A 12,684-nucleotide genomic window follows, 5' to 3' on the forward strand; every position below is an offset into this window, starting at 1 on the left:
AGTGATAGTTTCTCTAGATAAGATCCTTATTTCTCGGCTGAGATCTCTGTAAACTGTAATTTTGACCTTCAACCATTTGGGCTCCATTGAAGTCCACTATATGGAGAAAAATCCTGGAATGTTTTCATCAAAAACCTTAATTTCTTTTTGACTGAAGAAAGAAAGACATGAATATCTTGGATGACATGGGAGTGAGTAAATTATCAGGAAATTTTAATTAGAAAGTGAACTAATCCTTTAAAATCTAACGCAAATTTTTAAAGAAAAAACTATTAAAAAGCAGTGACGCTTACTGCGCAGTATTCACATCATCTCCATAAGAACTTTGTGCCCAAAGCAGATTTTTACATCAACACATTCTGACTTGTACATGCTTCTTTTTTTCATACAAGTAATTTACAGTTTATTGGTATTTTTGAAAGGTCCTATTCACAAATGAATTCCTTTATAACACCTTAACAATATAGCTTAATGTGTGTAAAGATATCTACTTTTATTTGAATTAACTGAAGAATGAATGAATAAAGTTTCTATCTGTTATTAAGTTCTATCTGTTTCTAGATGCACCTCAGACTTCCATCTATCCAAAGGATAATGTACAGCTGGGTGTTCAGAACACCCTTGTCTGTCATGTGACTGGCTTCTACCCTCCATCTCTCAGCATCTCATGGACTAAGAATAATGTTAATGTGACAGAGGGTATGAGTTTAAGTCAGTACCATCCAAGGACAGATGGTACATTTAACATATTCTCCACTCTCAAGTTTACACCTGCTGAAGGAGACATTTACAGCTGCACGGTGAACCACAGAGCCCTCCAAGGGCAACCTCAGACCAAAATATGGGGTGAGTGTGATATTCAAATAGAATCAACAGACATTATATTTCAGTACAGTCCAACATAACAATAATAATAATAATAACAGAAAGCTTTTATCATATTCATGCACCCTCCAATATCCTATGCATGTGTTGTCCAGATGTTGAAGTTGCCCTCCCAGGTGTTGGTCCAGCTGTGTTCTGTGGAATGGGTCTGACTCTTGGACTGTTGGGAGTCACTGCTGGAACATTGTTTCTCATTAAAGGAAAAAGCTGCAACTGACCTATGGAACCATGGAAGCACACTTTGAAAAGTTCCAATGGTAAAAGTTTACAATAAGGTTTCATTAGTTAACAATAGTTTTCGTCCCATTGACATCCTCCAGAAAGGGAACGTCTAATGTAACCTCTTTTCCCTTAGAACAGGTAATGAGACACTGCATCTCCCTGCCATGCCTTGGGGCTGCCTGCTGAACAGTCTATACAGAAAATAAGCAGATGACATGTTCTCTAGGCACCCCTTATATACTATACGATTGCCGTGATTTGATAAGCATTTCAGACACCAGTTCACATAGAGGTGTTCCCCAATAGTGTCATTAATGCAGTGTGTCATTCCATGTTCTCAGGGAACAGAGGTTACATTAAAGGGTTAGTTTACCCAAAAATGAAATTAATGTCATTTATTACTCACCCTTACGTTGTTCTACACCCGTACCTTCGTTCATCTTCGGAACACAACTTGAAATCCGATGGCTCAGTGAGGCCTGCATAGACAGCAATGCCACCAAACTTCTCAAGATCCAGAAAGGATCTGAATCTAAACAAAACATTCAAAGCAGTGTTTTAATATCGGCCATCACCAAATATTGTTGTATTATAAAGCAACAAGAATACTTCTTGTGCCAAAAAAGTATTTATTAACTTGTCTTAATGTTCATGTTAATGTTAGCTCACAGTCAGAAACAACTTTTCTAACAGCTTTTTATATAACAGCTTAGAATATTTTTGTTATTTCATGTTAGTCATAGCATTTACTGCATGTTTACAAATGAGACCTTACTGTAAAGTGTTTCCAATCTATTAATGGTGTAATCAACTGAGCAATCTGAAAACAATGCTATATTTCACTTTTGTGTCATTTCAAACAACAGGTGACATTCTTGATGTTAAAGATATAAATACATAGAGGCATAAATCTGGATTAAATCTGTCCTAGCATTTTATTGTATCTTTAATACTTCAAGAAGCATTACCACCTTTGCTTTCTATGTAACACCAAACATGCATGTTAAACCTTATTTCTTTAAGAAAACCTTATTAAAAACATCACATTTGCAATTCAAATTATTCTTTTGAAAAAAAAAAAAAGTGAGATTATCGATGTATCCTATCTTACTAGTTTCTTTCTGGGTGGATTTAAATATTTCATGCAATATTATATATATTATATAATATGTATGTATATGTATATACATACATACACAAATTAAACATTTATTTGAAAATGAGGTATAAATGAATACTAAATATTATTACAGTATGTAATGGTAGTAATCCAATAAAATTAATTTACTCTAAATATACTGGCATTTGTATTTTATGATGCACTTCACATAAAGGAGAATGGGTGCTGCAGAATGTTTCTACTTCTACTATGTACCTTTGTTATTTTGATAAAAACAATGTAAAGATGTATTCTTTTACTACTTGACTATGATTTCTGTTGCTATATTTTCAGAAGCTTTTTTCATCTTCCACAAAAAGACCTTCCACAAAAAGACCATCTAAAAACTAATTGTCACATCACAGAAAGGAACAGACAGGTGAGTAACACAAAAACTTTATTTAAATCAGAGGCACAGATCTGGACAGAGGAGATGAATGGTGAGTATAGAAAGCATGTTGAAGTATGACTTAGCTGAAAGAAACACAATGTCTCTTTGCAAGATTGTTGAGAAGACTGAAGGCTGACAGATGGATCAGGTAAGTAGCAGGGAAGTGGTCTTGAGGTTCGTATGGATGTTGTGGTAACATGTAGACAAGACCAGACAAGGATGGTGACTGGAGATATAGGGAGTGCTGATGAGAAGTGTAGGTGCAGGTGATTCCATATGACGAGCTGACTGGGTGCAGGTTTGGATCAGGTGGGATTCTGGGAAATGTAGTGCAGGGAAGGTGACTGAGCTGGTGGCTGACAGTACTCCTCCCTCCAGGGAGGCGCGCCCTCACACCGTAGATGGTTCAGCCGGGGAGGGAAGAAGGCATCCTGGAGTCGTGACAGGTGATCCGAGTGATGAGGGTAGGTCATCTCCAGGAAGGTACAGGGAGCTTGGATGGATCTGGCAGTTCAGGATGACATGGCAGTTCAAGGGGCCATGGTGGATCTGGAAGTTCAGGAGGTCATGGAGGTGTTGCCCATTCGGGAAGCCATAGCGGTTCAGGCAGTTCAGGACCCACCCCCCCTACGGTAGTCAGGACCTGGAGCCGGCACTGGACGATAGTCGAGCTGGAGTCATTGTGTGCGAATTCTGGGACATGAAGCGGGCTCATTGGCTAGAGCGGGCTGGAGCTGGAGCCATCTCAGGGCTCTCGACGAGGCAGGGAGTTTTCGAGGTGGCCCACAGCAAGGTCTGAGTGTGCATCGCAACACTTACCTGGTTCCACGATTTTTGTCAGTACATCCATGAAAAATTCAGTTATGTGTCGCCACAACACCCCAGCATAAACGCTTCTGATAAAATATTTATTATTAAAGCATAAACATTCACAAACCACAGTTTTAACCAACAAGAAAGCTGCAGCATGCATGGTTTGGTTTGGCAGAGCGCTTCCTTTATAAGGCCGGTTTCACACCGCAACCATCAGCGGCGCGTTAGCAGAGCATGAACATGAACTGCAGCTGCAAAGACATGCAAGTATTCACACTGGAAGCATTTGTACAGCGTCACAGCAGCGGCTCCAAGCTGCATATAAAGTGAGCATTTCTTTAAAAAGACAGCTATAAATGATTTTTTACAAGTTGGTCATTTATAAACTTGATAGTCTTGAAAGTTTGTTAACATGGGGTTGAAGGGGTGGATTCTGGAATCCACTGGCGCTTCAATATATCTTTTAAGTTATTAATCAACATTTATATTTCTGTTAAAATATTTGAATGACTTCTTCAATGTATGTTAAAGCATCTATTTTCCTCTGTACCTCTCACTGAGAGAACAGAACATGTTATCAGTATGTGTTGGGAAAGTTTCCTGCTCAGAGCAGATCTCAGATCAACTTGAAGAAGCTGTGAATCGTGTAAGTGTTTTGTGCAGGTCCCTTTGTACTGGACAACTGGCATTCTGCTTGAGACCAGCAGACACCATGTCATGACCCCAAAAGGATATCCGGTACCTAAATCCAGGGTCCCCCTCGTCATCACCGTGACAAAGGGAGATATGCTACTTACTATCTGTCCATGTGTGGAAAATTTCTAATCTTGTCTATTTTTCTTAGCCAATCAGAATCATTCAACCTGAAGTAATGACGTAGTTAGTTGACTCTGTTAGAGTATAATTGTTGTGGAAATGTGAATGTACGGAGAGCAGCCTACGAACTCCTTGTGAGACTTGAAGCTGGCTTCTGCTGATGAAACTGCAAACTATTCTTCATTAAATTTTTCTTCAATTTATTAATTTTTTTTTAAACTTTGACTCCGGGTCTTTATTCAACATATCTGGTTTCAAGGGTCCTAAACTGTTTATCCCCAACAGTTTATGGTGGAGGAATTGTGAGCAATCATTCTTTGGTGACATCCCTGATTAACCAACAAACAAGGTAGGAAGATTTATTTATTTATTGGTTAGGGCTGTCTGGTTGAAAGAGTTGAGAGAATTGGGAAGTGAGACGGTGGTTACGCACTCAGACGTGAGTGTAGGACACCAGGTCTTTGAATACAGGCTGGTGTATTACCGAAAGCCATCAGAGGCAGACGATTGGTGATAACTACACTCCATTAAGGAGTTGGAAAGCACTGAAAGCCATCAGAGGCAGACAGTGTGGTGGATACCCCACCCCATTAAGGGGGAGGAAAGACACTAGTAAGCTGGGATACTATACTCTATTAAAGGGTTGATAAAGACACTGGAAGCCATAAGAGGCAGACAGTGTGGGGATACTACACTCTCCATTAAGGGGTTGTAAAGAAGTTACTACTAGTGTGTCTCACATAACAAAGCTCTCTGACTCCAATTCCAGACAGGGGCGCCCCGAGTTTAGTGATTCAGGTAATCAGGAATAGAATTGTAGCTTTTGGTTAAATATGAAGAAATAGAGATAGGGATAAGGGTTGGTTGGTCAAGGATGCATCAGGAACGATCCCAATGAAAATAAAGTTGTGACCCTAATTGGACTGGACCAGTATATGTAACTGTGATTTTGGAGTATACTTTGCAGTTTCATCACGCAGAAGCCAAAGCTGTGTTTTTTCAAAGATCGCCGCCTCCATCTATTTCAGGTGAGTATTAACTTTTACTAAGATATGGCTGACAAATGGAGTAACTTGATCAGTTCTGATACAGATGACACAGAAGGGAGTAAACGCTGTAAGCAGCTTTGCTCTGAGGCTCTCACTTCAAAGAAATATGCAGAGCTAATCAAGAAAATGTTGTGGAAGAAAATGCCACAAGTGTGGGAAACTTGGCCATATTCACAGATTTTGTAAACAAAAGAAGAAAGAAACAAAAAAAGAGACTTCCACTCTGTCTGAGAGCTTGTGAAACTATAATAATAAGTTTTATATTAAATGGACAAAAACAGGTTAATGTAAAATGACTGAAAATAAATCTAAAACGTGAGTTACAAATATATATAAAAAGTAAGTAGAGAATGAAAATAGGGATGATTGGATGTTCTGAAAGTTTCAATTTATGGAAAAATATTTGAACAGTCTCAAGTATGTTTTCTTGTGATGAGCACATCACTACTGTGAATGTGAATAACTAAATGATGTAGGACCTCTAAGTTCTAAATATTTGGTTTTTGATGGTCAAAGTGACAGAAGGTTTAAGTGGCAAAAATGAGACTGCCAGTGTCACAGAGACGTGAGTTTGTAATGACTAAGTTCCCTGATATATGGGTGAAAGACAAATATAAAAATAATGTTTATTTGAAAACGAATGTCAATTCTGGCAAAGTCTTAAGTTGGGCCAGAGTTACAAGAAATAGGTAAAGTTTGATGTTAAAAGTTATAAAAAGACAGTGTACCAGTCCTGAAATCCTCAGAGTCTCTCTCTCATTCAAAGTCAGCTAAAAGCTGCTATCTGATTTCACTGCCAAATCAGAAGTGCAATAGAACAGTTTTTTAAATTAAAGGTGCCCTAGAACGTCTTTTTAAAATATGTAATATAAGTCTAGGTGTCCCCTGAATGTGTATGTGAAGTTTCAGCTCAAAATACCCCATAGATTTTTTTTAATAAATTTTTTTAACTGCCTATTTTGGGGCATCATTAACTATGCACCGATATATAGGTTGCGGCCCCTTTAATTCTCGTGCTCCCCGCCCCTGGAGCTCGCGCTTGCCTTTAACAGCATAAACACAGTTCACACAGCTAATATAACCCTCAAAATGGATCTTTACAAAGTGATCGTCATGCAGCATGTCTAATCGCTTAAGTATAGTATTTATTTGGATGTTTACATTTGATTCTGAATGAGTTTGATAGTGATTCATGCCTAAAGCTAACATTACACACTGTTGGAGAGATTTATAAAGAATGAAGTTGTGTTTATGAATTATACAGACTGCAAGTGTTTAATAATGAAAATAGCGACGGCTCTTGTCTCTGTGAATACAGTAAGAAACAATGGTAACTTTAACCACATTTAACAGTACATTAGCAACATGCTAACGAAACATTTAGAAAGACAGTTTACAAATATCACTAAAAATATCATGTTAACATGGATCATGTCAGTTATTATTGCTCCATCTGCCATTTTTCACTGTTGTCCTTGCTTGCTTACCTAGTCTGATGATTCTGCTGTGCACATCCAGACGTGCTGCCCTTGTGTAATGCCTTCAACATGGGCTGGCATATGCAAATATTGGGGGCGTACATATTAATGATCCCGACAGTTACGTAACAGTCGGTGTTATGTTGAGATTCGCCTGTTCCTCGGAGGTCTTTTAAACAAATGAGATTTATATAAGAAGGAGGAAACAATGGAGTTTGAAACTCATTGTATGTCTTTTCCATGTACTGAACTCTTGTTATTTAACCATGCTGAGGTAAATTCAATATTTAATTCTAGGGAACCTTTAAGTCACCAGTAAATTGTATGGCTCCCACAGTAAATGTTGTATTGTCTTATATGTTTTATTTTACCAGTTGTGGAATCCAACCATTCAACCATCTGAGGTAACGTAGTTAGCCTACTTTATTGAGAATTTCCATTTTATGAAACTTTACACATTTATTAATAGTAAATTAATAATTAATAAATTTAAGATCATCATATTTACAGCGATCAGTATATTTCAGACCTAGTGGAGTAATAGTAATAATCTAGGTCTGAACTGAAATAAGCTATATTGTACATTTTAATGGATCACGCTACAAACATAATGATCTTATAATACATGATGCATTGCTGTGTCAGTTATCGCATAATTCCCACTTTTGGACACTTTTGCTTCAATGGACATTAGACAACACTGCAAAATCAAGCTGTTATATTCATATATTTATTGTCCAACATTCCCAATTTTTCTGATCCATGTCATAATTTAATTTCATATGGCGGTATTAATTCAGTCTTTATAAGTCTAATACTAATACTAGATCTTTTAAAGAGTTTTAACCCAAACTGACTGAGAGCAAAAAGGTTTTGTGAAAAAGTTTTTTTTTTTTTTTTTTTTTTTTTAACAAAGCAGCTGATATTGCCATAGAAACTAGTGGACTGCCAAGTCGCCTTCACCCCAAAATGGCGGAAACGCAGGGCTGCTGCTGGTGCAGGTGTTGCAATGGAACATTCTGTTGAGTGTCGCTTCTTGTTAGTGTATATTCTTTGAGGTCAAGGTGCTGTGCATTGTGGTAATTGATGCAACATGACGTCACTTCCAAAGGACCAATGAACATGTCTGACCAATTTCATGGAATGTGAAAATGAATCTCATCGAATAAATAACCTTTAAATTAAACTGGTCATCAGCGCAATTCAATTGGTTTGGTAATAGCAAAGGAAAATAGAAGTGATCTCCAAAAAATAAGTATTTTTGACTGTAAATAAAATTGTAAGGAGTAAAAAGTACTCTTTTTTTCTCAAATGTAATCAAGTAAAAGTAAAAGTATTGATGTTTAAAAGTACTCAAGTAAAGTAAAAATCCCCAAAAATAATACTTAAGTACAGTAATCAAGTAAAATTACTCAAGTACTTTACACCTCTGGATGGGAATGAGCTTTCAAGAGCCATGAGGTGATTGTCCGTAATTTCTGGGTAGACCAGAGTAAAATTAACATGATGTTGGTTGCTCTATTGGCAAGAACTGTATAGTAGTTTTAGATTCAGCAGTACTACAAATCCCTAAATCCACGAGACTGTGTTGATTTTGAACTAATGTGTGTCTATTATAGTTTTTACTTCTGCAGGTCATGGGACATTGCAGAGTATAATTTGTAGACATGGTGGGGGTTAAAGATAAAGACTGACTTTGCAGATTGAGGAGAAAGTTAAGTGCATTCAGCATTTAAACTAAAGATAACCTCAAGAATGGCTGCTAGCATAACATATTTTAGATGGTGGTAATGGCTTTTATTTGGAAGTTAAATATGTACATTTTTTACCTTTGTGAATGACCAAGGTTTCTATATAATAATTTAATATTAAATTCTGTCTAAGTTACAGACTTGTGATTCTGTTGAAAAGATTATTTGTGCAGTAAGAGAGAGAGACTCCTTGAGTGGAGGGCAAGGATGGTGTTTTGTTATCGGCCTGCTAAAGCTTAAACAAAACAATGAGATTAGAACCAAAACAACCCAGCTGACTTTTCTGAAAACAAATTATAGTGAAGAGACATACTTTGAGACTGCATAAGAGTAAAACCTACAGGAAAATGGGAAATTTAAATGTGTTTTTAGAATTAAAACAAAAAGCAAACCTTGACAATGAGCAGGTTCATATTCATGTGTCTAGTGTGAGTGTGTGTGAGGGTGGCTGGACTTTATGTTTTGTATGTGTTAGTTTGGAGAAATAATCTGTCCTCAGTGTGTATATGTCATTAACCTCTGGAATGAGTGTTTTATCATTACAGATGGGTTAAGTGAAACGTCAAATTATGACAAGCCGATATTTCGGATTGTATCTTATGAACAGATGATACAGAACATGGGACGGGCTTTAAGTGGATTGGATATCCAGCTCTGTCTACTAATGGTAATTATGACTTTTGTCATTTATGATGTTGATTTTAGTTATTCTCTGGATTAGTATTTTTAAGAACATTTATATTAATTGGAATTGTGGAATTGAAGATTGCCATCCATGGGTTAAAAACCCTTGTCTAAATTCAACTGATGGTCTAAATTTAAACACTGTCTTCTTTGTTTGATCAGAATGATAAACGTAAATGTTATAAGATTTGACGGCAGAGACAAAGTGACACATTGGCTAAGTCACAAGTAAATTATCCAGAGAAACCCCTCAAATTTATGGAAGGCCGGTGGGCAAACAAAGGAGGAGTGAATATAACTGATAAAAGTTTTATTTTTCATCCATTAAATGGATGCATGACATTAGATGTCTAGAGAAATACAATTTATGTAATAAGGGTTGAAGGTGAAAGAAGCCATTAGGCTGTCTGTGCAACCTAGGGATTTGAGATTTGAGAAAAACAATAATTTGGTTTCTGCAAAACAATAGAGATAAGTGAGACTGAGACAGTAACAATAATATATTTTTAGATCTGCAGACTAACAATTTGATGGGATAGAGTGACAAAATTATAAGCAGTTGAAATTATTGTGATGAAAAAAAAAGAGAAAACTGTTTCAAAAACAGCTTTAAAGAAATTGATAATGTCTTAAAGTACAAATTTGTATAATTTATAAGTGTTATGGAAGAAAATCTGTCCGTTTGTGTTTTTGTTTGACCATTTTGGTGCAGTGAGTAATAATAAAAAAAGATCCCTGCCAAAGAAGAGGGTTAAGATTTTGGTCATTAAGATTTTGGTCAGCCTATGCAGTTATAATTGACAAGAAACTTGAGTTTAAAACTGACTTTAAAGGAAGTCTTAATTATTATTAAATTATTTTGAATGCTGTACTTTTGACAGTCTCAATACTGTGAAATGTTGTGAAAATTGAGTTTCAGATTAATAATAATTAGGTATTGAGTATTATTAACAGTGAATGTCATGATAAAGATATCAAGACAACGAAATTGTTACTCTAACTAAATGTATATGTTTTGATGATTATTTTATTTTGATGAAAGGATTTAAACAAAATGTTTTAAAATTCAAAGGTTTAGGTTTATGTTTATTTTTATTTATATTGTTTATTTTTTGTGGGCTATAATGGATATGTTGTGAAAAGAAATCTTAACAAAAGGATTATTAAGTAAAAGTAACAATTCTCTATTTTATTGAAAAGGATAATTGAAATGGTTATGGTCATGTAAATTTGTTTTATTTTATTTCTATTTTTAAAGGTGTTTAAAAAAAAGAGATTTAAAAGATGTTCTACAATTAAGGTGGTACATGCTATGTCTATAGACTGTAAACTGAACAATGATTTAAGAAACTTAAAATACTTAGATGGATTATGATGGGTCTTATTTATTTATTGTTGTTGTTTATTTTGAATTGGACCACAATTTTGTTTTTAATCTTAAAAATTATCTATAAGGGTATAGTGAAAGGAGTGGATTTACGATCCATCACCTTGTAATATATAATGAATTGGAAATTATATTTTTCTAAAAACCAGTGTATAGATCCTGGTGCTTATGATTACAGGCAATGTCTGTATTTAGTATCTGAGTAGTGACAGAGGGTCTGGCCCATGCCAGGAATGCAGTAACAGTGCTTGCTCATTTAGCCCGGCTTCCAGAGAATAAATATGTATTTGCTTTGTAGTCAAGGAATTTGATGATAAACCAAATCACAAAGATTGATGTAAAGACGACTATGTGTAAGGACTGAAGGTCAATAATGTACTATGTGCTCTATAGAATATTCTGTTCTAGTTAAGCCCTTCGAGGGAAAACCTATTGTCTATTTTATACAATTGTAACATGCCAGGGGAGCATGGGTGAGCAATGTTAAATTTTGAAGCGGCCTAAAGGACATCCGGTACCTAAATCCAGGGTCCCCCTCGTCATCACCGTGACAAAGGGAGATATGCTTCTTACTATCTGTCCACGTGTGGAAAATTTCTAATCTTGTCTATTTTTAAGTATTGACGTAGTTAGTTGACTCTGTTAGAGTATAATTGTTGTGGAAATGTGAATGTACGGAGAGCGGCCTACGAACTCCTTGTGAGACTTGAAGCTGGCTTCTGCTGATGAAACTGCAAACTATTCTTCATTAAATTTTTCTTCAATTTATTATTATTTTTTTTAAAACTCTGACTCCGGGTCTTTATTCAACATATCTGGTTTCAAGGGTCCTAAACTGTTTATCCCCAAAAGGGTGTACAACACTCGCATACAAACATAAAATAAATAAAAATGAATAAATAAATAAAAGCCTTTAGCTGTTATCCATTGTTGGACACGAATGAGGTAAGCTTTGTGTTTTACATCATCTGCCATGTGCACGTTTACAACACAACAAACTCGGCAAAAAAAGCCAGCAAACTCAGGTTTGATTTGGGTATGCTAGAGCCTATAGCTGTCTGTGTAATAACTAAAATAATGTTTATGTATCATATTTTCTGACCAGTTTACTTTAGTTTTTTATAATACACCATATTTTAACCCAAACTGAATAATTAAAAAGTTTAAATGAGTAAATCTAATATTTTTTTAATATTAATTTTCTTGTTTTAATATTAATCCAATTCTTGTTAAAACACACTGAATATGCTTATTCTGTGCATTTTGAACACTTTTTGTGTGAAATCACATTTATTTTGTCCATCAAAGGTGTTCTTTCACTTTAATTGAGCATTAGTAGCGCAGCAAAAATAGACCCAGCGCCGAAACGATCGTGGCACTGCTGCTTCTGCTCTGCTCCTGCTACGCACTGCCGCAAAGCCTCTGCATGTGGTGTGAATGCTCTCATCTGTTAACATAGGCGGCGAAAAAAATATGCGCTGCTTACGCTCTGCTGACGCGTGAGGTGTGAAACCGGCCTAACGACTAAAAAGCTGACATCTCAGTTCATCGCGATCTCAAAAAGCTCTGTTATAACACAAATTAATATATGAACAATGAATCTTTCATAATGTTTACACTTCGTGTGTTATAATAATAGGATTCGTGAGCGCAGAAATTTCAGCACTGCATAAAAATTCTAACAAACACCTGATTGTGTTGCGTCTCCTCCTTTGCGTCTCAGAAATCAACAGATATGTCTCTGATTGGCTACATTGCTCAACACTGCAAACACAAGTTATAAACAGAATCTCGCATATGCTTGTGACTGTAAATCGTTTTTATTTTATTTTATTGTTGCTTTTTTGCAATATATGAATAACAATTTATTAGTTTTTAGATATTTTATGTTTAGATATTTCTATTTTGTGGGAGTTCTGCGAATCATTTGATTCTCCTGCAACGGCACACGAGTAGTGTCTCACCGTCTGCGCCCGCACATCAAATCTTGTCCCTGTATGCTGCATGGAAATGGAAGCTGAGGCAGGGGGCGCTCTCAGTGATGAGCAG

At 36.1% G+C, this 12,684-nt stretch overlaps 1 protein-coding gene across 1 annotated transcript in view; it reads left to right on the top strand.

Moving 5' to 3' along the window:
- LOC125280190 (H-2 class II histocompatibility antigen, A-U alpha chain-like) overlaps window positions 1-3,883 on the top strand; it is a 28,582-nt gene extending 24,699 nt beyond the window's left edge. The window contains exons 3-4 of the mRNA XM_048210537.1: window positions 562-846; window positions 981-3,883. Coding sequence (XP_048066494.1) covers window positions 562-846; window positions 981-1,102 — 407 coding nt within the window. The 3' untranslated portion in view covers window positions 1,103-3,883. The remainder of the gene's footprint in view (window positions 1-561; window positions 847-980) is intronic.
- Window positions 3,884-12,684: the final 8,801 nt, after the last annotated feature.

Source organism: Megalobrama amblycephala, linkage group LG12 (genome assembly GCF_018812025.1).
Source record: "Megalobrama amblycephala isolate DHTTF-2021 linkage group LG12, ASM1881202v1, whole genome shotgun sequence".
Classification (NCBI taxonomy): domain Eukaryota; kingdom Metazoa; phylum Chordata; class Actinopteri; order Cypriniformes; family Xenocyprididae; genus Megalobrama; species Megalobrama amblycephala.